Source organism: Thalassophryne amazonica, chromosome 12 (genome assembly GCF_902500255.1).
Source record: "Thalassophryne amazonica chromosome 12, fThaAma1.1, whole genome shotgun sequence".
Classification (NCBI taxonomy): domain Eukaryota; kingdom Metazoa; phylum Chordata; class Actinopteri; order Batrachoidiformes; family Batrachoididae; genus Thalassophryne; species Thalassophryne amazonica.
The window spans coordinates 1,544,654-1,571,056 of record NC_047114.1 but is presented as its reverse complement, the minus strand read 5'-3'; the positions used below and the strand labels follow the sequence as shown (position 1 = coordinate 1,571,056).

Genomic DNA, 26,403 nt, shown 5'->3' with positions numbered 1-26,403 from the left:
TAATACTAATAACACTAAATAACTAAATATTGCTAATTAAATCCATCAGCTTGTCACATGTGTGAGGAGGAGCACCAGCAACCAGAACTCTGCAGCTCAGACTGTGGACTCAAATGAGAGGTTTTCTGGTGAGCCAACAGATCGACAACAGGTCGATGGCCAGATGTGGCCACTGCTGCTTATCCCACATCAACTAAGACATGAATAACAACTACAAGAACATGTGAGAGGACGTAGAACCACCAAGGCACTAAAATGCTGTCAATCAAAATGTAAAAAAAAACCAAACTTTCTGGAGTCTAAAGTCATGTTTGTTTTTGCTTTGCATTTTTTTTAAACCAGTTACCACTTTGGGAGGTACTGCAACTTGAATTATATACACAAAAATTGTGCTTATTATTATTATGAATAAAATAAGAATCAAGAGACTATTTAAGGTAAACACACTAATTAAGGTGAACTCTAATAATAAACATCAAACTACAACAACGCACAGAAATCCCAAATTAATGAGCTGATTAAAAAATAAGAAAAGGTACTGAAATCTTATTTTTAATCAGTGTTTCAAACACTGTGGGACAGTAATCTGTGTCCATCTGACGAGTTCTTTTGTTCACCTTGTGACAGTAACAATATGTTGTCAATTGCATCTTTATCGGTCTATTTTCCTTATTATTACTTTTTAAGCTGTCCTTATGGTACACACCACAAGCAGAGGTCTTCCTGCATAAATCCATCATTCACTTCTCCATGTTAATGTGGGCCAGTAATCTGTGTTCACCTGATGATTTCTTTTCTCCAAACTACATCACATAACATCCAATATGACATCTGATGCATGTTGCTTATTTTTGGAATTTTCAAGTCCTTGTGTTAAGTAACAGCATATACTGTGGTGTGCACGTGCTACAGAGCTCCTGTCTGTTGTTAAACTTGCCACCAGGGAAACACTGCATTATAAAGTCAGTTCCACATACAGAAAATAAGGTGCAACTCATACGGGTTTCTTCCTCTTCAAAAGGAATTTTGGACAGGTGCAACTTGTACTCTGGAAAATATGGTACAGAACTCAAAATCTAAACACTTATTCCCAATCCCAAAACGGACACTGACGTACCGCATCATAAAACTACATACACACACTTCCCAAGCAGAAATAAAGACAACCAACTGCACCATCTCACTGGATCCAATCTGGTCACTTCTTTTTCTTTGTAAAGGAAGCAAAGCATGATGGGACCACGCCCAACTTCCAAGCAAAATGCCTGATGGCCTTTAACCTTTGCTGAAACCTGGTGTGCACAGAGTCAGGCTGCAGGTTTGTGAAGACGGAGGCTGTGACGGCAGAATAGTCTGTGGGCTGCAAACCCTACCTTCTGTGGCGTGGGTGTGGCTCTGCGAGCGTGTGCACGTGTGCTGCATCCTTCTGTCACGACTCTTTAAGGCTTTCAAGCTGCTTTGGATCAAAGTAAGTCCCAGGGGAGAAATCAGCAGAAAACACGGATTCAGAAACATCACAGGCCGCCTTCACATGCTGCTAAATTCAATTTTAGCGCTGTGCGTCGACACCTGCTTGATCTTTCAATACGCAGCAGAAAAAAATAAAATGAAATAACGCGGGCAGCCGACTTCCCACCAGTCACTCATCATCTGCTGGCATCATTCATTAGTTTTATTTGATTTCTCTGCTGCTGTCACAAAATAATTTGACGGCTTAAAAAGGTTAAATGCTGAGAGATTCAAGCTAACGTCAAATTAGGGTTGAGAAGTGAGTCCAGAGCAGGACTTTGGACACCGAAGTCTCAGCTCAGGAGCTGCTGGAGCACAACAGAGGACCAGTTAAAGTCTGAACACGGAAGGAGACACGGGATCAAAGTGTTAAAATTAACAGGTTAGAAATCATCAGTACATCAAGAAGCCACTTCAGAAACTCATCTGACTAAAAGGGGAGGAGCAGGGGGGTGTATGGAAATAAATAATCTGGATTATTGTTATCTTTTGTTTTAGAGCCACCATTCCTCCTCCACGGTATCCTGGTACGAGGGTCCCACCAGTCTGGAGGTGTCTCTATGTGAAGTTCTGGAGGGGCTGGCTGACCCTCATGCAGGTCCAGTAAAAGGCCCGACCCAAGGTGACAAGAACCAGGAGCAGCAGCACAGCCCAAGAGGCGTAGATCCCCGGGTAGGTCTGCGCCTTCACCCACGTTCCAGCCTGGAGACACAGCGACACACGGGAGGGCGTTTCACACAGTCACATCCACACCGATTACAGGTCAAACGGAAGCACGGGTTCCGAGTCAAAGGACCGCTGCAGGCAGAGGCGATAAATACGGTACGGATCACAAAATGCATTCTGGACACCACAACACCGACATCATCACCACCATCATCCAATCAGGATCAAAGGACACTCGTTACAGTACTCAACTTCTCCAGACCGGTGTCGCAGACCGACCGTCTGATCGGCCGCCCTGCCTTCACTGCGCGTGCATCATCAGCTGCGGGTCACAGATTATCACCTCGTTTCTGCTTCAAACTGACTTTAGAGTGATTTAAGAGGTTTTATTTTATTTATCTGATGATAAATAATCACATTATTTGATCACTGTGGGTGTAGAGTGGTGGTGGGGGGGCGGGGCCGAGACACTGCAGCAGGTGATTTCATTAATGATCAGGTGTTTATGTTCAGGGGAGAAGCTGATCAGCGACCCACCTGCAGACGTGACTGGTAGCACAGAAAACCTGCAGTGTCCCGGCCCTCGCTGCCCACCCCTGGTGTAGAGACTCAGACTCAGAGAGTCAGTCTCAGACGAGTTGCTGTCATCCCAAATGATGCATGTGCAGTGAAGGCAGGGGGACCGTTCAGTTGGCGACACTGAAAATCTGGTTTATAAAATGGGGAAGAGATTTTGATCAAACGCTGCAATAAGATTTTACTCACCATTTTGTTGTTTCTTAAATGTGGTGTATCTTTCAAAATGTCTCCTAAAAGGTTTTCAGACTCCCCCCAAATTGGTTTTTCAGTCTTATTTTAAGTTTTCTGATCAGAATTCACTCAACTGTTTTCACAAGGACATTAACAACAACCAGAGTGTCTGTGAGACTGCAGCTGACATGACGCAAACCTGACCTTTGACCTTTAATTTGACCTTGAGTACAATATCGATGAAAGATCACCTGAGGAACATTCTGTGCAAATTTGCTCCAACCTGGACAGTAACTGAAGTTGCCAGAAGTGACTTCTGTGATACTCATGTCACGGCCGTAGAGTCTGACTTTGATGTAGGACGACCGCGGGGCTGCGGCGGACCGCCATTTACAGCTGACTGGACAGTAATGATGGAGACAAAGCAACACGGTGACCAGGAGTTGAACCCAGGTCTGCATTTTGGGAAGGGTCATGTCTCACTGGGCTGTGAACAGCATTCATGAGGGAATTGAAGAATTTTAGCAAAACGTGCTCATGAATCGCGGAGCACTGCTCTCCTGTAGGCTGAATTTGAAATGTTCAAGAAAATTAACGCAACACATTTTCTCTCTGAATAGAGTCGTCACGGGCATCTCCAACCCTTCTGAATTTAGTTCCCATGAGTCAGACAACTTGTGACAACTTGAAGGCGCACTCTTTTGTTTATATATATATATATATATATATATATATATATATATATATATAAAACTGGAGAGGAACTGCGCTTCTGGAAGTGGTTGAGCGAGTCCAGTAGCCTCCAGCATCCGGCCCAGCTGCAACCCAGTGTCCCTGCCACAAACTGCACTATCACCATAGTAGATTTTCTGCACTAAATTACCCGCTAAGCTAATGGATTCCACACCCACATTTGTCATAAGCCTTGCAGGGTCTCTAATCACCTGCTCCGTGGCCTGCTGTAAATTCCTAACATTACCCTCCCTGTAGAGCTCTATGTTCGCAGACAAGATGGCAGTGCCTTCCCCAGTAGGGTGAAGATCATCTGGCATCAGCAAGCCATGGCAGCCCCAGAAGGAAGGCCACTTATCAATAAAACTAAAGCCTTGCTGTCTCCAAAATTGCACCAGCCACCTATTTAACAATGTCAGCCTGCTAAACGCCTCATCATTACCTCGGGAAGAGAGAGGACCAGAGACTATTAATTGATGCTGACACATCTTTCTGGCAAGGTCACAAGTCCTCTCTATGTCCATTTTTGTGACCTCTGAGTGCTTCATCCCATCATTTGCGCCGACATGAATAACTATGTGGCTATATCTAGTGTCATGTTCCTTTGTCTGTGTACCCTTCTGTAGCGTCAGCACCCTGAGATGAGAGGCAATGTCAGGAGCTCTGGCCCCAGGAATACATTTAATGTCAGCCAGCGTCTATAACCTGATTTTGTGAGTGATGGAATTCCCTATCACTAAAGCCCGGCGTTTTGGCCTGGGGATAGGAGTGGAAGTCACCCGTGGTCTCAAAGGACTGACAGGCACATCCAAGGGAGAAAACTGTTTCACAATGGCGAGTGTGATCAGGGCAGCGGAACCGGGCAACAAGCCCTATGTGACTTCCTCTGCCTAACCACAGTCTGAAAACCGTCATCCATAGCCAGCAAGTCAATGTTAAGGCTAACAGGCATGCTAGCCGGCCCAACACTAACCTTGTCTGGAGTGCCCATAACATCTAACTTCACTGAACTAAGAAGGTGTTCTATCTAGCGTACATGGTTCTCTAAGAGAGTCGCTCTTTGCCAGCATCACACAAGGTTAATGTAAAGCTTAAAGAGGTGTACTTTGTGCACCAGAAAATTCAAGAGTGTAGCCAAGCTAGCAAGAGGTAACTGCTAATGAAAATGCTAATCTCACCACTCCAAAGAATCACACAAGAGTAAATTAATGAGCTACAATTCACAGCAGTTACGTTAGTTAAGTATGGGTGGTCGCAGACTTTACACCGAGCGCCCTCTGGTGGCCATTTTTGGCAGATGAAAACGTCACCAAGTTCAATACAAATACATAATTTGGCCACTTTTCAAAGGGGTCAGACTTGTCACCAGAGTCAATTTAATGTATAATGGTTCATTTCAGGTCAGCTTAGTGGATAAATGTCATCGTTCCAAGCAGTGAGAGCTGTTAGCTGGCTGATTAGAAACAAAAAAGAAACTAGCTGATTTCAACAGACAATCAATGCAGCCTGAGCTTGTTTTCATCGGGCGGCCAGTCGCGGAGATACAAATTCTCGCCTTTGGATTGGCCACTTCACTGGGAGTGACGTGGCTCTGCGGCAACCCATTAGACTGGTAACAGTAATGAAAGAAACAATTAAAAAAAAAACAAAAAACATGGAGCCGAGCTTGTGCAAGCTAACCGCTAGTAAAATGCTAACCACTCTTAAAATTCACAACAGGAGAAATTTAGTTAAATAAGACTCTCATTAGACGCACTTAAAAACTAAAAGAAATGTTAAACAGAGATAGAGAAACAAATACAACTTGTTGTGATTGAGCGCCTTGGGGCAACTGTTTGTTGTGATTTGGCGCTATATAAGAAAAAAGTTGATTGATTGATTGATTGATTACAAGGCCGTCAATTCAGCATGCAGTCCGTCAGGAGCAAGTTGCCAGATCTGTGAACCAGCATCAGCAAAAACAGCCAGCAATCTACACTGATGTTCCAACTTGTTCATTTCATTTCATTATTATTTTAAACGGCTGTGCCATCTGTGGCATTTTCGCAAACAGCGTAACAGCAGCCCACAGCCACCCTGAGCTCTTTGTTTGTTCACAAATGTTTGAATCAGAATCAGAATAGTGTGGCGTCAGAGCGGTGCCAAAACCACGTGTAAAAAATGAGCTCAGGTGTATTATATTATTTACACACAGGTTGTTCTGACCACACCAGAGGACCAACTGTTCCACCTCCTGTCTGTATGCAGCCTCATCACCATCCTGGATGAGTCCAATGATGGCGGTGTTATCTGCAAACTTCAGGAGATTAACAGAGGGGTTCCCCGAGGTGCAGTCGTTTATGTAGCGGGAGAAAAGCAGTGGGGAGAGCACACACCCCTGATGGGCACCAGTGCTGATTGTCTGTGTGCTGGATGTGATGCTCCCCACCCTCAGCTGCTGTGTCCTGTCCAAAAGGAAGTTGGAGATCCACTGACAGGTGGGAGCTGGGACAGAGAGGTTGGAGAGGTTTTGTGGAGAATGTCGGGGATGATGGTGTTGAACACCGAGCTGAAGCCCATCAACAGGATCCTCATGTACATCTCTGCAGAATCCAGGTGCTGCAGGATATAATGCAGTCCCATTCTGAACTGCATCCTCAACTGACCAGTTTGTCTGGTAAGGAAACTGCAGGGGGCCCAGCAGGGGTCCTGTGATGTCCTTCAGGTGGCTCAACACCAACAATTCAAAAGACTTCATGACTACAGATGTCAGGGCAATGGGTCTGTCATCATTTAGTCCTGTTCTGGAGTGTTTCTTTGGGAATGGGATAATAGTGGAGTGTTTGAAGCAGGAGGGGACCTCACACAGCTCCATAGATCTGCTGAAAATTTGGGTGAAGATGGGGGCCAGCACATGCTCTCGGACATGAGGGAGAGACCTCATCAGGACCTGGAGCCGTCTTGATCTTTTGTTTGCAAAACCAAAAGCATTAGCTCAAAAATGGCTAAATAGTGGAAATTTTGTGGGACAAGCCAAAAACCTCAGGATAGCCCTAGAAAAATGTGTAGAATCACAGAAAATCTCATTTAAAGCTGCAGTGTGCAGGATTTAAGTGTGTTTAGTGACAGAAATGGAATATACTGTAGCATTCAAAACCATGTATTCATCTACTACTATAAGCAACAGGTTCATCGTTGTGACCCACACCAGCCTGTATTCAAAGTTCTTAAAATGGAGCAATATCTCCTCCTGGTGGAGATTTACCATCAATGCAGGTACAGTTGAATTTTGCCAAGAGTTGGTGTATTATCAATGATAATCAACCTTATCTAGATTGGAGCCGACCCCCTCATGGAGGCTGCCATGCTCATATAGTAGCCCAAAAGGGACATATTTATTTGTTTTTTGTATTTTGCAGTGCAGCAGAAAATTAAAGAAAAAAGAAGAGGAATAGTGGTTTCTCCTCTGTACACCTTCTACAAGTCGTCAAAGAAGCAAAAACGTGAAGGAAAACCATATCATGGGTGACAATGCCATAATCAGGGCTGTGAAATGAAAATTATGAATTGTGCGGAAAATGTGCAGGGTGTCTGGGGGGGGGGGGGGGGGGGGGCGCAGTCCCCCTGGAGCCCAGGTTTATGGCTTGTGGGGCCCCAGAAACCAAATTAATATTGTATCCATTTTCAGCATCTCCTGGAAGAAAAAAAACTCAAAAGAAGCACATATTTAAATGATCCTTGATTCAACCTTTCATTTGAACTGTGAATGATCATGTTGAAATAACAGAATATGATGTAGAAGCAGGACCTGGAATGATTTTTGTTTTAACTATAAACCAAATTACGCAACAACTCAGAACAATTAAACTACATGAAATTCATGAAGACTGAAACGACTGTTAAAGTAGTTCAAAAACCAGAGTATTTTGAAAATCAGGGTAAAATATCAATAACATATCTTATAGTAAAAAAGTCACATATCTTTGTAAATTCCTGGAAATCCACTCAAAGCCACGTCTTTTTTTCCCAATGAAAGAAATTCTACATGAATTAAAAAATGTCACATAATCTTGTCTGAACTCCTGTTTGAACAGCACAATGTTTATTTTCTAGAGACAAAAAAATAATTTTTAAAAATCTTATTGTGTTTCTTGAGGGCACAAGATGCAGTTTGCTTTTCCCGTTTCTTTTATCTGTGTTCATGATGCTGAACTTTAAAGTCAACCCAGCGCCAATTCCACAGATTCTTGTCCTTATTAAACTTTTTCAAACCGTCACCTTCCCTCTCTCCGACGTCGCTCACACACAGGCATGCCACAAAATTCTTCTTTTAAAACTTTCTGGTGCTTAAATTATATGATGTCCACATGCTACGTTTAGCTTGGAGCAGCCACACAGCATCACCATAGCAACCAACCAGTCCCGCTTTATGACAACTGTCACAACAGCCAGGCTTTGAGTCATTTTTCCTCTGCGAAGTTCCACGGATCTGAGGACACAGATCTGTATGTCACACACAGAACAGTGTTCTCCCCATGATGAAATCTGCAGAATTCCTTGGATCCACAGAGTTTTTACAGTCCTGCATAATGCAGTCACCAACCTCACCACTAGAGGACACTAAATCATACACACTGCAGCTTTAAATGAGAAATAAAGAGTCGCCTGTCGGCACAAAGTCATAAACACATTCCCCGCCCGGGGGTGCAGATCAGTCAGTCTCCACCTTTCACATTTTAACGGGCGCCTCTCCACGAGCCTGCAGCAGCTCCGAGATGAATCTCCTGAACTGCACAGATTTGTCAGGAGCCTTCATTTGGCCTCCTCGTTCCTAATTAAATGTGGTGTGGAAATGAAGTTTGATCTGTCACCAGTCCTGAGTAGTTGCCTGTGAAGTTTATAGACCGTGAGCAGACCTCCAGAGATTAAACTGTCAAAACTCTCACTCCCGCTGCATTTGTTACAATTAAAAGCATCCAATTATGAATGGCATCGATTACACTGAAAGCACGCTGCCATTAAATGAATATGAAACACAGCCGACGCTCACACCCACAAATAAACTCCATTATGCATCAACCTGAAGGATCTAAAAGTAGCTTCACATGAGACAAAGCCAGTGACAGTCTTTGTCCTCTTCTTATTTAACTGTGCGTGTTTCCTCTCCACAGTCATTCTTATTGTTTGGAGCCTTGTGTTCGATTCTATTTGAAGCTGCTCTGCTGCATTAGACTTGATTTATTTTGTTTGTGTGACCTGCCCAGGGACGGCAAACAGATATCAGCTATCTGGCACAAAGCCTCCACTCTCACACGTTTAGTGCTTCATCCCTGACACACACACACACACACACACACACACACACACACACACACACACACACACACACACACACACACACACACACACACACACACACACACACACACACACACACACACACACACACACACACACACACACACACAAAAAAGTACTTAAAAAATGGAATTTAGCTGTAGAACTTATGGACATTTGCAGTGGGTGATATATGTATCACACAGACAGAACACAGTTTAACTAGTAACTAGGAGGACACCAATTAGAGCCCACACACCCTGTAAGTCCCCAAATAACATGCAACGATTTCCAGACTGCAACACAAACCCATCTGTTCTAATACACACCAAACGTCACCGCAGAGTTTTGTTCATCAGATTCTGTTACTTTGTTCAGAAAACTGTGTATTTACACACAGGGATCATTAAAAAGTCCAGTGATGAAAAAGAGAAACATATGACTGCACCCATGTGTCCTGTGTTTATTTGAGCAGTTTGATGCTTATCTTGCGCCCTCTGCTGTTGATAAAGTATAATGTACTGAATATTCACATACATGCACACAGGCGTCAGTGTGCAGACATTTTAGGTACACTCTTGACAAATAATGAATAAGTAAAATGTTTTTAGTTTTATTTTGAAATTTATTTTAGCTGGTGCTGTAAAGTTTATTTTTACAAAATGATTTTGCAACAACAGTCATCAGCAACTGTCTTTATATTGTCATGAACTGAGCCATGGAGCCACAAATAGACTGTGACCGTGACACAAAGTAAAATCACAGTTCTAATTATATACAGCAGGTAAATTAAGTATTGAACACATCACCATTTTCTCAGTAAAGGTGCTACTGATACGAAATTTTCACCAGATGTCAGTAACAAGATTCAAGATTAGTTTATTTGCCATTTGTAGTTAAAAAAACCATAGGAAATGGTTGTGCAAAAAGCTCAGTGCATCACACACAAGAAAACAACATTAGACAGACATGGAACAAATTTTCACATAAAGACACATTGACACTGTGAAATACAAGGTACAGAGAACAAGTTAAAAAGTTAAGATCAAATAAATAAAATAAAATAAAATAAGGTGCTGTCAGGCTTAAAGTGCACTATTCAGGCTGATCACAGCTTGTGGGAAAAAGCTCCTTGCATAACGAGACGTTATAACAACCCAGGAAATCCACACATACAAATAAATCAAACCATAGATATCCATGAATTAAGTTATGTGCAATAATGTGAAATGACACACAGAAAGAGTACTGAATACCTAAAGAAAGGGAGGTGCAAAAAGATGTGGAAAGACAAGACACCAGCTGAAATCTATCAGTAATTAGAAAGCAGTCCTGCCCCTTATCAGTGCAAATTAATATCAGCTGGTTCAGTCCCAACTGATGGCTTATAAAAGGTGTCTCCTTACCACGGTGTCACACATGAAACATCTTATGATGGGCAAAAGCAAAGAGCTCGCTCAAGATCTTTACAAAATTGTTGCAAAGCATACTGATGGCACTGGTTCCAGAAGGATTTCTAAACTTCTGAATGTTCCAGTGAGCACTGTGGGGCCACAACCTGAAAGTGGAAAAAACTTCACCATAAATCCATCATGACCAGGTGCTCCTCACAAGATTGCTGACAGAGGACGGAAAAGAATTATCAGAAGAGTTGTCCAAGAGCCAAGGACCACTTGTGGAGAACTTCAGAAAGACCTGGAATTAACAGGTACAATTGTTTCAAAGAAAACAATACGTAATGCGCTCAGCCACCACTGCCTGCATGCATGTTCATGGTAAATGGATCGCATTTATATGGTACTTTTCCATCTGCATCAAACGCTCAAAGCGCTTTACATTAATGCCTCACATTCACCGGAATGGTCCAGCCAATCAGCTGAATGGAATCCAACACAACATCTAAGAACTGAAGAGTTCACAGAAGAGGTCCATGGAACCTTCAAGATCTGAAGACTGTTTGTGCGGAAGAATGAACCAAAGTCACACCTGATCAATACATTTGACTAGTTTCTCCACACAGGAGGCGTCTTGAAGCTTCATTACCAACAAAAGCTTTTGTACAAACTATTAAATAAATTTCAGTAACTGTGTTCAATACTTTTATTACTGTGTCATCCCATTTTATCACACAGAACTTCATTTTGGTTTCTTTGTGTGTGTGTGTGTGTGGATTATTTGGGTTCTGGAAATCTGCTGTGGCGACCCCTAGTGGAAACAGCCAAAGGGACTTTTATCACCTTTAGAAACAGATTTACTGAGAAAACAGTGATGTGTTTCAGACTTATTTTACCTTCAACACGGATCTGCTGCATACATGAAATTATGAAACACGTTTTTTTCACAGCTAAACAGTGCTGCATTATAAAAACAACACTGCATGCATTCTAACCTTTGTTCATGTTTGCTGTAATATTTAACAGGGGGTTTTGCAGTATTCAGTCAAGGTAGCGTGACACTGAAGAATCTGATAGAATAGCTCGGTGGTGTACTCACACTAGACCAGCTGCCTTGTGCAGTTCTCAAGCACAACTCTTCCCCCAAGTGCAGTTTGTTTGATGTGTGCCTGGGCACAGTATGCTTAACCATGTACATTACTACCACGACTACATCCACCGCACAATTTATCATGCTGGGAACGTGAGAGAAATGTCTCAAAGTAAACCAGAATGTCAGTAATGTTTCAAACTCCGGTCACACAGCGCTTAAAGGGCAACGAAGCCCAAACGAAACAAGAAATCCGGACTTTCATTGGCATCGTTTAATCTTCGTGCAGCTTCATTCCTGCAGCTGGCGCTTCGTCAGGATTTTTAAACTGTGGAAAAATTTGAATGAATGCCGCCAAAGACCTCAATTCGTCCGTATTTTGTTTTGCTCTAGTTCTTGATGTTTTTCGTGTCGTTTGCTTAGTTTCTGTAACGTTAGTGTTTAGTTTGACTTCATTCAACCAGCTGAATGTTTTCACACAGTGCAGAAGTTTTGTGGGCACTGCTGCTGCGTTCATGTACCATCAGAAATTACAGGACAAACTCAGCCTGCTTGGATTTTTTTTTTTTTAATCTGTGTTGGGGGTCAGCTTCACTGGGCTCAGGCACCTTACACAGGCCAGAATTAACCTTTTGTGTGGATACAATTAATTATTTTGCCACAAGCAACTGCTAAATTTGAAACAACAAAAAAGATGTATAATTTCTGACAGCACTGGAATGCAGCATCAGCAGTCATCGCCTCCTCCGTGCGCTTATTATTTTTTATTAAATATAACTGAGTGTAGGAATGACAATCCAGCCCTTCTGTACATGTGGCAACAGGTAGATGATTCAGATGATTATATATGAGCTGTTCTGAAGGAAGAATTCACGTTGTGGATCAGCTGCAGCTGGTTGAAATAACCACACGTGAGTCAATGTGCGCGTTCACACACACTGATGAATTCACCGCTCTGATATATTCAATCATCTTTACACTTATATTTATTCTCCCTTTTGACAGTTTTCTGTTATAAATCAATATATATGGCTTAGAACATAATACAGTGATACAGCAGTGACCACAGGGCACTTTTTTCTTTTTTAAATTGGAGGAAGACTGAGCGTGCATCGTGTCAAGAGACAGTGAGGATTCTGATGATGATGGAGATGATCCCTCTTTTGTTCTGGAGGAACCAGAGCAGGTGGTCCACTGACGTGCACACAGATCTCCACAGCTTCTGTTCGCAGTTTCTCCAGGACTCAGGTGCTATGAGCTCCGTCCCAGCTCCTAGTCCTGGAACTCAGAGATGCAGACACACACTGCTCCAGCTGTGGCTCCAGGCGTGTTTCATTCAAGCGTGGAGATCAACGTTAGCTTTGGTTTCTTTTAGGTCTTCTTTTGTCCCTTTGGCACTCTTGCTTCACAGGCTGTTCAGTGATAAAGCTCGTTTGTCCACCTTTTCTCAATGAATTGTGACTTTTTTTTTTTTTTTTTTTACTTTTTCCCCTTCGTTCAGGAATCGTCATGTGACTGGGCCATTAAGCCTGGGTCCCACTGACTAATGAAGGATGAATAATAAGCCTACGCATGGGTGTGTCAGCAATTATTCAAGGAATGACCTGCGTTTTCTTCTATCACGTATCCGCTATGAAGGCACCTCTATGTGCCTCTCTGTACCCCGCATGTGCCACGTAGCAGCCTCTAGTGAGCCACGACCCACCTGTCATTAGAGCCTCGAATGGCTCGCATCAGCCACACTACGCCACGTAGTGCCGTGACAGCGCCATGATAACACCATGACCGCGGGTGTGCGCTGTGCGGCAGGCTGCTGTCCACTTGTAATGCGCCAGAACAGCAAAAACCGAACCACGAGTTCCTGGAGAGCCGCCTCTGTGCTCCTTCTCACTGGCTTCCTTTCCATCTGTGGCTTGCTGGCTTTAGTTTTTCCCAGGCTTTAAACACAGTCATTTTTACACCGTGATCACTTTTAACTGTGTTCTTCCATTTATTTCTGCAAAATCACTCTTTTGCATGCGGTGCTGTTCTGCATACAGAATGAGGTGGCCGCTTTAATTATATACAGCTGTGGATCACTTTGAAATATATATATATTTCTTCCACAGCTTACAAGTCACCATGATACAACTTTTAACTTTATGTTATGTCTTCAAAATCGGTCTTTAGCATGCTTCTCCTTCTGTGTTGCTGCACAGCTCTGCACTGCTTCACTGGAGTTATTTCTTCCGCAGCTTTAAACACGCATCCACCTCACGCAGTAATCCAAATTTTAACTTTGTGTTTGTCCAATATTGAGTGAAAAATCACTTTTTTGTGAGCTGGCGTTCTGCCTAAATGCTCCTTTGAAGCGTGATGAGTCACTGCGTCAGTGCGCACACACAGTGGAGCTCATGTGATCCACTAACAAGATATCAACCATAGACATACTTTTACAGCTAGGAACTCTTTTATCAAGCTATAAAAAAAACATTAAAAATAGTTACCTTAAATTGTTCAAAATACATTCCACATGGAGCAGGAAAAAAAAGCGTCCAGAAGAAACAGTCCTCTGTGAATCCAGAAGTGATTAGAGGTGTTTTCAGCATCCAATGTTTGGCAGAAAATTATTAATTTGCTACAAAATAATTATTTTATATACAGCGTCCAGCGCACACAGCAGGTGGAATTGTGTGCTCAAGAGGGCAGCCGCTCCAAAAACAGCCTCTCAGGTCCTGCGTAGCTGCCAGGCACACAGATAATGGATTTTTAACACTCATAAGCACCACACACATGCCTCTAAAGCCTCATACACAAACTGCGCCACGCTGTTGTTGCTAAATTTTGAACATCTTGAAATTAGCGCCACACTCAGACAGGAGGCTCGTTAACTGAAGACAATGTCTCTAAGAGCCAAGAAACTCCCACAATAGTTGAACAAACCCTCTGGTAGCAAAGAAAACATGCTGCGTGGCTCATTATTCATCCTTCATTATTCGGTGGGACCTAGCGTGGAGTGGGAGCCGTGTTGCCAGGTCTGCAGTTTTCCAAAGATTTGAGATACTTTTGAAGTATTGTAGATTATACTGCTTCTGGTGGGGGGGGGGGATGGTTTAGATCTTGGTGCCCAAGTTCGGTCCTGAAGATCCTACCTCATAAAACTCATTAGCAGGCTTTTAATGAGTCTTTCATTGGATTCAGGTGTGTTTGAACGAAGCCGCAATGGCGTTACGTCTTCCACCAGTCAGAAGATTCAGATGGCTTTCGGTGGCTTTTCAGTCGAGTGAGTATCCGAGAAATTGTGGAGAGCTGGGCATGTCACAACATGTCCCGTGAGACTTCCAACATGGACTTGCTTTTGTTCTCCGCCATTGCGACTTCGTCCCGATGCGCGAATGCCTCCACACATCTTTCATTACAAAATCTCCTGTAACAGTGGAATCTGACGAAAAATGGCTGATGTCCACCTTTTGTGCCATTTCTCTGGTAGTCACACGATGTCCCAGATCAACACAGCCTTCACTTTGGAAATGATCTGGTCATTTCAGCCTGTTGATGGCCGCTCGAAGCGCGGCGCGCCCTCCGCCGCTGTGGGCCGTCTTTAATCCGGTTGTAATGCTCCTTAATCTGTGTGATGCCCATAGGATTTTCACCGAAAGCCATCTGAATTTTCCGAATGGTGTCCACCTGGCTGTCTCTCACAGTTTCTGGAAAAATTTGATGCAGCGCTGCTCCAGCCGTTCAGACATTTTCCTGACAATGAAAATCCGACAAGGGGGCTGGACCAGTGCTCACTCAAAGCCTGCCCACAGGCGAATGATGCAACCGACAGGCGTGAAAAAACTCATGCATGCATACGAAGGTTCAAGCTTGGCTGATGCAAGTGCACGATTCAAATCCATATAGTTTTTGCAAAAAATAAAAAGGTCCAATACTTTTCTAACAGACCTCGTAAAGTGAAATCTTGATCCTGAATCTGGATTTGGATCACCTCCAAAATTTAATGGAGTCTTCCATGGGCAAGGGTGGGCAACGAGGGCCAAAACAGTGCAGGTTTTCTTTGCAACTAATCAGCTTCTCCTCTGAACATAAAGACCTGATCATCAATGAAATCATCTGGTGAGGTGATTGGTAGAAAGGCAAACCTTCATGGCACATGATTGCCCACCGCTGGTCTAATATCCATCTGTGGTGAAAATTTCGTCAAAATCTGCACAGTAGCTTTGATGCAATCCCGCTAACAGACAAATAAATAAATAAACAAACACCAATGATTTTATTACGTCTCTGGCGGACATAAAAATAAACAGATTGAAAATAAGAGGTAACTTACTTTGAAATAAATAAAACATAGCTGCAGCCTATTAACTTTAAAAAAATAACATAAATTAGCAGCTTGTATTTTTATTCTGACTGGAGTTCATTTTAGTGGGATGATGTTATTCATCCTGTTTTTTTTCTCCTCCTCAGTCACGTTTTGTGCTTCAATCAATCAATCAATTTTTTTATATAGCGCCAAATCACAACAAACAGTTGCCCCAAGGCGCTTTATATTGTAAGGCAAGGCCATACAATAATTATGTAAAACCCCAACGGTCAAAACGACCCCCTGTGAGCAAGCACTTGGCTACAGTGGGAAGAAAAAACTCCCTTTTAACAGGAAGAAACCTCCAGCAGAACCAGGCTCAGGGAGAGGCAGTCTTCTGCTGGGACTGGTTGGGGCTGAGGGAGAGAACCAGGAAAAAGACATGCTGTGGAGGGGAGCAGAGATCAATCACTAATGATTAAATGCAGAGTGGTGCATACAGAGCAAAAGAGAAAGAAACAATGCATCATGGGAACCCCCCAGCAGTCTAAGTCTATAGCAGCATAACTAAGGGATGGTTCAGGGTCACCCGATCCAGCCCTAACTATAAGCTTTAGCAAAAAGGAAAGTTTTAAGCCTAATCTTAAAAGTAGAGAGGGTGTCTGTCTCCCTGATCTGAATTGGGAGCTGGTTCCACAGGAGAGGAGCCTGAAAGCTGAAGGCTCTGCCTCCCATTCTACTCTTACAAACCCTAGGAACTACAAGTAAGCCTGCAGTCTGAGAGCGAAGCGCTCTATTGGGGTGATATGGTACTACGAGGTCCCTAAGATAAGATGGGACCTGATTATTCAAAACCTTATAAGTAAGAAGAAGAATTTTAAATTCTATTCTAGAATTAACAGGAAGCCAATGAAGAGAGGCCAATATGGGTGAGATATGCTCTCTCCTTCTAGTCCCCATCAGTACTCTAGCTGCAGCATTTTGAATTAACTGAAGGCTTTTTAGGGAACTTTTAGGACAACCTGATAATAATGAATTACAATAGTCCAGCCTAGAGGAAATAAATGCATGAATTAATTTTTCAGCATCACTCTGAGACAAGACCTTTCTGATTTTAGAGATATTGCGTAAATGCAAAAAAGCAGTCCTACATATTTGTTTAATATGCACTCCAAGATTTCTCACAGTATTACTAGAGGTCAGGATAATGCCATCCAGAGTAAGGATCTGGTTAGACACCATGTTTCTAAGATTTGTGGGGCCAAGTACAATAACTTCAGTTTTATCTGAGTTTAAAAGCAGGAAATTAGAGGTCATCCATGTCTTTATGTCTGTAAGACAATCCTGCAGTTTAGCTAATTGGTGTGTGTCCTCTGGCTTCATGGACAGATAAAGCTGGGTATCATCTGCGTAACAATGAAAATTTAAGCAATACCATCTAATAATACTGCCTAAGGGAAGCATGTATAAAGTGAATAAAATTGGTCCTAGCACAGAACCTTGTGGAACTCCATAATTAACTTTAGTCTGTGAAGAAGATTCCCCATTTACATGAACAAATTGTAATCTATTAGACAAATATGATTCAAACCACCGCAGCGCAGTGCCTTTAATACCTATGGCATGCTCTAATCTCTGTAATAAAATTTTATGGTCAACAGTATCAAAAGCAGCACTGAGGTCTAACAGAACAAGCACAGAGATGAGTCCACTGTCCGAGGCCATAAGAAGATCATTTGTAACCTTCACTAATGCTGTTTCTGTACTATGATGAATTCTAAAACCTGACTGAAACTCTTCAAATAGACCATTCCTCTGCAGATGATCAGTTAGCTGTTTTACAACTACCCTTTCAAGAATTTTTGAGAGAAAAGGAAGGTTGGAGATTGGCCTATAATTAGCTAAGATAGCTGGGTCAAGTGATGGCTTTTTAAGTAATGGTTTAATTACTGCCACCTTAAAAGCCTGTGGTACATAGCCAACTAACATATTTAAGATCGAAGCATTAAATAATGGTAGGGCTTCCTTGAGCAGCCTGGTAGGAATGGGGTCTAATAAACATGTTGATGGTTTGGATGAAGTAACTAATGAAAATAACTCAGACAGAACAATCGGAGAGAAAGAGTCTAACCAAATACCGGCATCACTGAAAGCAGCCAAAGATAACGATACGTCTTTGGGATGGCTATGAGTAATTTTTTCTATAATAGTTAAAATTTTGTTAGCAAAGAAAGTCATGAAGTCATTACTAGTTAAAGTTAAAGGAATACTCAGCTCAATAGAGCTCTGACTCTTTGTCAGCCTGGCTACAGTGCTGAAAAGAAACCTGGGGTTGTTCTAATTTTCTTCAATTAGTGATGAGTAGAAAGATGTCCTAGCTTTACGGAGGGCTTTTTTATAGAGCAACAGACTCTTTTTCCAGGCTAAGTGAAGATCTTCTAAATTAGTGAGACGCCATTTCCTCTCCAACTTACGGGTTATCTGCTTTAAGCTACGAGTTTGTGAGTTATACCACGGAGTCAGGCACTTCTGATTTAAAGCTCTCTTTTTTAGAGGAGCTACAGCATCCAAAGTTGTCTTCAATGAGGATGTAAAACTATTGACGAGATACTCTATCTCACTTACAGAGTTTAGGTAGCTACTCTGCACTGTGTTGGTATATGGCATTAGAGAACATAAAGAATGGAATCATATCCTATCCTATCATATCATTGCCTTACAATATAAAGCGCCTTGGGGCAACTGTTTGTTGTGATTTGGCGCTATATAAAAAAATTGATTGATTGATTGATATCCTTAAACCTAGTTACAGCGCTTTCTGAAAGACTTCTAGTGTAATGAAACTTATTCCCCACTGCTGGGTAGTCCATCAGAGTAAATGTAAATGTTATTAAGAAATGATCAGACAGAAGGGAGTTTTCAGGGAATACTGTTAAGTCTTCAATTTCCATACCATAAGTCAGAACAAGATCTAAGATATGATTAAAGTGGTGGGTGGACTCATTTACTTTTTGAGCAAAGCCAATAGAGTGCTTGAATGTAAAACAACTACATTAACTCAAGATCTAAAATAAATACTTTTTAAAAAATTAAAGCTTATTAAAGGTCAGAGTTCTCACCTGCTTCGTGTGAGAACCTGCGTATTGAGATGATGCTCCGCTCAGCGCACTCCGCCTGCCTGTGTGAGCGAGCACAGCAGCTCCGCACACACGCAGACACACACACACACACACAGCTTTCAGTAAGCCAGTCACGGCTTTTTCCGACATCTTTTTTGAAAATTGACCATCCAAATGAAGGCTGGACGGCTCACTATCCAAAACTCTGTTATCTCTGAATGGCTCAGTTATTTAAGGCACAAGTAAAAAAAAAAAAAAAAAAATGGCGTACCTGTGAATACTTTTAATCACAAGACCAACAAGATTTTTAACTCGACATCAGACTAGCAGGGGATAATATCTATTAGACATAGGTCAAAAATGACTGGTCCGCGACCTTGGACCAGTGGATTTCTCTATCCCTGTAAAGACACTTTGACTTTGATCATTCTGTGCACCTTGCTAATTTAAGAAGAAATCCAGAAAAGAAGTGCAATAAGAGGAGAAATTTAATTTAATTTTTCCTATTGTAGTTTCTCAACACTCTACCGGAAAAAGTGAAAAAAAATGTTTTGCGGAAAATTGATTTGCTGCTGTTCTACTGTTTCTGATCAAAATTTATTATGATGAAGTATTTTGTATTTACCTATAAATTTTTCCCAAATTCTGTCCTGGGTTTTAATAATCGGGGGGGGGGGGGGGGGGGGGGGGATCATACAAACTCTTAACAGGTCATGGAAATTAATTCAGATTTAGCAATTTAATGAGCCCCCTTAATTATTAAAAAGTATCAGTACTGGTGATACTGGCCCAGTATTTACTTGGTATCTGAGCGTTACAAATCTTGCAGTATTGCACACCACCGCTACTTACCATCAGCCCGGCGGTAGAGACGCTAAACAGCAAGCAGAGTAGAAAACACCACAAGCTCCGCCTCCGGGGATACCTCTGACCAATAGAGGAACTGCACCAACAACACAGAAGACAAATCAGTCAAACTGAAGCAGTTTCAATTATTACAGGAAATATTCGACGCACTTCTCCTCTGTTACTGCTGCACTTTAGTATGTGTTCTGGTGTGGAGGAATGCGTCGTGCACCACAGAGGCTGCACATCACCGAATGTGGTAAAGTTGACTTTCACACCGACCGCACAGAGTCGGGCAGTGACCGAGCTCACAGTGGGGAAGCTCATGCTAATAACATGCGCATTAGAACTCCCAGAATTCTGCAGCAACAAATCATTTTCATGTTCACACCAAAGTTAAAAATGCAAACTACACCAGGACAGATCAGCTTTTTAGTTTGTTATTAAAAAAAAAAGGGTTAAAGTCACCATCAAGTCACTCTCAAGTCATCAATCTGCAAGTCCCAAGTCAAGTCTCAAGTCAGCATGCAAACAATTGGTGGTCATTATGACTTGGGACCTGGTGATTGATGACTTGAGAGTGACTTGATGGTGTCTTCGTCCCACCTCTGGTTAAAGGTCATATCTCATACCAGTCAACACTATCCTTTAAAAAATTATATACCAGATTATAAATCATTACTTCCAACTCTTTAACTTGTGCCAGTCCTGATGTAGCTGATAAAAGTAAAATAAACCAGAGGGCGTCTGAAAAATGCACCACAGATTCTGAGCGACACTGATCCATAATCATGACATCAAGTCAGGTGCTGACTGTTAGCTGTCTGAAGGTCAGTCCGAGTGCTGGGTTGAAAAGATCAACTTGTCGATTTTAAATCGATTCTCATTTTAATGTCCACAGATCGAGTCATACATCCAAAGATCGATTTTTAAAATATATGTGCACTTCTCACCAGTGTTATAACAGCGTGCCTGAAAACAGTGCGCTGCAGTTGAGCCGTTACGCTGTTTCTGAGGGTGTGAAAATGATCATTTCTCTACACTGGATAGAGAAATGATCCACTGGTTCTGATTTAGAAGCAGGTTCACAATTTAATCAATCTCTGTCCAAGCTATTTAAAGATGTCAATCATGCAGACTGAACGGTCAGCCTGGCTCCACTGTGCAGGCGTCATTTGAGATCACAGCAGCTCGTCTGAGACAGATTCCCTGCACCCAAAGCGATCAAATGGATTAATGTGATTATTAACCATCAGATGACAAAGTAAAACCTGTTAAATCATCTAAAATCAGTTTGAAGCAGAAACAAGGTGAAAATCGGTGACGCTTTGAAATGACGGAGGTGCAGTGAACGCAGCACCAGCAGCTCATGTTGCTAGCACTCTGATCGCTTCCTCCATCTTTTATGATGAAATGATGGTTATACATCGGTGAACCGTACGAAATGATGCATGCACAGTGAAGGCAGGGCAGACCCATTTTTAGGGGGGGACTGCTCGGTTGGAGACACGGAACTCTTGTCTTTTATGGGCAAGAAAAGAGAATTGTCCACTGTTTCATTCACACAGATTTTTTCTGTTCCTCATAACATGCCTTTTCCGTGGGACAGCGGACAAAGGTCCTCTGGAGTGAACGTTTCCCACAGCGCTCGCTGCACAGCTGTGGGAAACGTTCTGCTGCAGCGTGTCGTGCAGCAAGCACTGCAGACGCAAGTATTTGTAGAGGAGACCGGGACCATTGTCCCCAGAAATTTTTTAATTTATAACTCTGAAACACTGTTGCCTGCATTTTGAGGGCCAAATTTTGTGAAGTAAGGCCATAGTTTTGTTTTTTCATCTTTGTTACAGCTTTACTTTAAAGCCAAAAGACACGAGGCATCAGCCTGTGTCAGGCCCCATGAACCAGGTACCTCTGGCGCCCTCTTTTGGCTGCCCTGGATCTGTTCAGTAATTCTGCCCTTCAGCACGTTTGTAAAATAAAACTACTACTCATTCTGGGAGGGGGATTGGTCGGTGCTATCAGTCTTATTAATGACCAATACTTCATTAATTTGCTCTCAAATGTAATGCTAGTATTAATGTGTTGCATAACTAGACAATCAGGTGACAGCTCAAAAAACGGTTTTAATGACACTAACACAAATTGATATCAGATCGGAATAATCGATTCTGAATCTTAAGAATTGGAATCAAATGGATTCTTGAAATTTGAGTCGATACTCAGCCCGAGTCAGTCCATTGTGTCCACTTCACGACTGACTCCAGAACACGCACTCAGTCTGGGCTTCTTATTGTCTACAAATGTAACGGCTTTAATATCAAATTCTCTGTCTCCACCTCTTTGTAACCTGTGGTGCATTCATAAAAAAAAAAAAAAAAAGAAACATCACATACATCTGAATAAGACTGAATAATAATGATTACATCACAATTGAATTGATGCACACTGAATGAATCGATGCACTTGCATCGTGCACGTTTGTATCTAGATACCGACTGGCATCAATTAATCTCCACATGCTTACTGCAGACTGCGTACAGTGTAGTGGATTTGTTTTGTGTGTGTGCGTGTGTGTGTTAGAAGAACTCACACAGTCAATTGGCTCATTCAAATCGTTGTCTGTCAGCAAAATAAACTCAACCATGTTTAGCTAAACGCCACCTCCACTAGTGTGTGTGGGCGGGGTTCACAGCGTGTATTGGTACAAAATGTATGGAACGAAATTTGCACACAACATGTAATGCAACACAAATGGGACGAATAATCCATGTCATGTGACATACAAAACACCAATCAAATGACAAGGATCCACTCAGCCGTTATATAACGACAGCCAGAGAAAGTGTTTGACATCAAGAAGTCCTACCAGTGGCGAGACAAGGCCGGCCTCAAGGACAGCACAGAGGATCTGATCATGGCAGCACAAGAACAAGCCCTCAGCACCAGATCCACAGAGACAGGAGTCCACCACAACCAACAGGACCCAAGCTGCAGACTGTGCAGATCTGCCCCAGAAACAGTCCAGCACATTGTAGCAGGATGCAAGTGTTGCATACTCAGTTGTTGTCTTCTACCAAGCTGCTTGCCTGTTGTCCTGTAGTCCATCCCAGCCTTGTGCAGGTCTACAGTTTTGTCCCTGGTGTCCTTAGACAGCTCTTTGGTCTTGGCTATGGTGGACAGGTTGGAGTGTGATTGATTGAGTGTGTGAACAGGTGTCTTTTACACAGGTAACAAGTTCAAACAGGTGCAATTAATACAGGTAAAGAGTGCAGAATAAGAGAACTTCTTAAAGAAAAATTAACAGGTCTGTGAGAGACAGAATTCTTGCTGATTGGTAGGTGTTCAAATACTTATTTTATGCAATAAAATGCAAATTAATTATTTAGAAATCATACAATGTGATTTTCTAAATGAGGGGTTTTTTTTTTAGATTCTGTCAATCACAGTTGAAGTGAACCTACGATAAAAATTACAGACCTCTATATTCTTTGCAGGTGGGAAAACCTGCAAAACTGACAGTGGATCAAATACTTATTTGCCTCACTGTGTGTGTGTATATATAAGTTCAGATCCACCAGGACTCTTCATAGAGCTGGACGCCCGTCTAATCTGAGTGATCGGGGGAGAAGGACCTTAGTCAGGGAGGGGACCAAGAGCCCTGATGGTCACTCTGTCAGAGCTCCAGCATTCCTCTGTGGAGAGAGGAGAACCTTCTAGAAGGACAACCATCTCTGCAGCAATCCACCAATCAGGCCTGTATGGTAGAGTGGTACTCCTTAGTAAAAGGCACATGGCAGCCCACCTGGAGTTTGACAAAAGGCACCTGAAGGACTCTCAGACCAGGAGAAACAAAATTCTCTGCTCTGATGACAAAGATTGAACTCTTTGGTGTCATGTTTGGAGGAAACCAGGCACCATCCCTACAGTGAAGCATGATGGTGGCAGCATCATGCTGTGGGGATGTTTTTCAGCAGCAGGAACTGGGAGACTAGTCAGGATTGAGGGAAAGATGAATGCAGCGATGTACAGAGACATCCTGGATGAAAACCTACTCCAGAGCGCTCTGGACCTCAGACTGGGGCGACGGTTCATCTTTCAGCAGGACAATGACCCTAAAAACAAAGCCAAGATATCAAAGGAGTGTCTTCAGGACAACTCTGTGAATGTCCTCGGGTGGCCCAGCCAGAGCCCAGACCTGAATCTGACTGAACATCTCTGGAGAGATCTGAACATGCATCAACAAAACAATGTGCATCAACAAAGTATTGAGCAAAGGCTGTGAATACTTAAGAAAATCATGAAATGACACGCACATCGCAAAATGTATTGGCGTCCAGGGTCAAAAAATAGCATCAAAAGCAAAAATGTAAGACCTGCACAGCCAGTCAGCTCCCAAGCAAACCTTTAATGCAGCACCAAAAAAATGTGACGTTTTCGGGCCTCGCCCGTCACATTTTTTTGGTGCTGCATTAAAGGTTTGCTTGGGAGCTGACTGGCTGTGTGGGTCTCTTTCTTTTTTGCTTGTGAATACTTAAAGACATGTGATTTATTCGTTGTTGTTTTTTTTTTTTTTATAAATTAAAAATGCTAAAATTAAAATATAACAAACAACTTTGTTATTATGGGGTGTTGTGAGTCAAATTTTGAGGAAAAATGAATTTACTCTGTTTTGGAATAAGGCTGTAACATAACAAAATGTGGAAAAAGCAAACTGCTGTGAATACTTTCTGGATCTATGTGTCTATAGATAGAGACAGAAATTCAGTCTTAATTGAGACAATCCACTCCTGGAAACTAAACATTCATCTGTATTTTCCATCTTTTACACCATGAACTACTTTCATTGACATGCTGGAATAAACATGCTGAAAAGGAGTGTTTTAATTCTGACTGTGTTCCAAATTTAGCTGCAGCCTCCAAAAGAGCTTTTTCCCCAAATGGCTGCTGGTAAATTAGAAGCACGGGCTGCACCGTTGGCTTGTGGTCGGGCCAAACACTAGTTACTGGTGCTGGGGAGCCCAGGACAGATTGGTTTTTGGGTTTTTTTTTTTTTTTTTGGTAAGTTTTGTCTGTAAAGCTGGAGGAAATGACCTCATCAGGAGGAAGAACTGACACACTGTCAGTGCAGTCTGTGGATGTGGGTTTTTGAAGGCCTCAGTGTTTGTTCTTTGACCTTTCCCTCAGTCCCTCTGGAATGACAGAACAACACACTGGTATTGATGAAAACTGTTGAATGCTCTTTGGTGGGTGAAATCATTATCACAAAGCTAATGAAGAAATGCTTCTTTTTCATATTGTCTATAATATTGAATTTAAACAAAGAAAAAACAGTAAATCCTCATATTTGAGGAGCTTTGCCAACAGAAGCTTATGGAGCTCGTTTTATAGAAGAACATGGACTGGAACAAAGACGACACTGAGGCCTCAGCCTCAACCCAGAACAAAATCCCACGCCCATAATACCTGGTGATGTTCTGATGTAGTTGTGTCACAGATACGGAAAGTTATTCTGCAGCATTTCAGTTAAGTCTGTCCCGTCTGAACTCGGGACGTTTCTTTTTGGGGGTTTTTCTCCAATCAAGATGAGTCTTTTAATACCAAGTCCCAATCCACAGACACAGGGCGCACTGCCAGCACATGACAGTTGAGCCAGTGTACAAATGTACACATCACATGACTCCACCTCACGCGTACAGTAGAAGTGTAGCATAACGTCACGTCGCTGGCTTTTCCCGCGTCTACATCGAGTAAGTGCTCTACCAAGTTAAGGTTTTTGTTTTGTTAATGTGTGTTTGTTACTAACGTGTGGAAAACGTCACCTGATTGGCCACTCAGAAGAACAGCAGATGCGGCATCCGTCAAAAACAGACTTGTTGTGTATTTGCAGTAAATCAGAGTGTAAATATGGTTTTGAAAGGTTTCTGAAACATGTCACGACACGGCTGGAGAGCCAGCACGTTTTTATGAAGACACACGCAGCTATCAGCTAAACCAAAGTCTCCTTCTTCTTCTTTCAGTTGTTCCCGTTAGGGGTCGCCACAGCGGATCAATCGTCTCCATCTCACCCTGTCCTCTGTATCTTCCTCTGTCACACCAACCACCTGCATGTCCTCCCTCAGCACATCCATAAACCTCCTCTTTGGTCTCCCTCTTCTCCTCCTGCCTTGTGGCTCCATCCTCAGCATCCTTCTCCCTATATACCCTGGGTCCCTCCTCTGCACATGTCCAAACCATCTCAGTCTCACCTCTCTGACTGTCCCACCTGAGCTGTCCCTCTGATATGTTCATTCCTAATCCTGTCCATCCTCGTCACTCACAAATCATGCTCTTTTTCATGCTTGGGTTCACTCTCCACAGACCTCATCGAACTCACTCCAGAAATTTTCTTTCTCCATCTCTCAACCTACCCTTAGAACATATGCACTGATGATATTCATCATCACCCCTTCAATTTCCAACTTGACATCACCAATGTGTCACTAAGAATAAGAAAACAAACCGCAGATGGATGATGGCGAGGTTCGTGTTTTGTAAATATGATACACATTGTGACTGGATCAGTACATCCGGACTCATATCTAAATACTAACTGAACATGCATCCGTTAAACACATAAGGATGTACATGGTTTAAAATTGAGAGACAGACAGAGGGACAGAGACAGACAGAGAGAGACAGAGAGAGAAAGAGACAGAG

At 42.4% G+C, this 26,403-nt stretch overlaps 1 protein-coding gene across 1 annotated transcript in view; it reads right to left on the bottom strand.

Annotated features, from left to right (window-relative positions):
* Positions 1-2,006: 2,006 nt before the first annotated feature.
* The window catches only part of pip4p1a (phosphatidylinositol-4,5-bisphosphate 4-phosphatase 1a), a 76,625-nt gene continuing 52,228 nt past the window's right edge, over positions 2,007-26,403 (bottom strand). Inside the window, exon 7 of the mRNA XM_034183616.1 lies at positions 2,007-2,211. Within this exon, the coding sequence (XP_034039507.1) occupies positions 2,068-2,211 (144 nt within the window). The 3' untranslated portion in view covers positions 2,007-2,067. The remainder of the gene's footprint in view (positions 2,212-26,403) is intronic.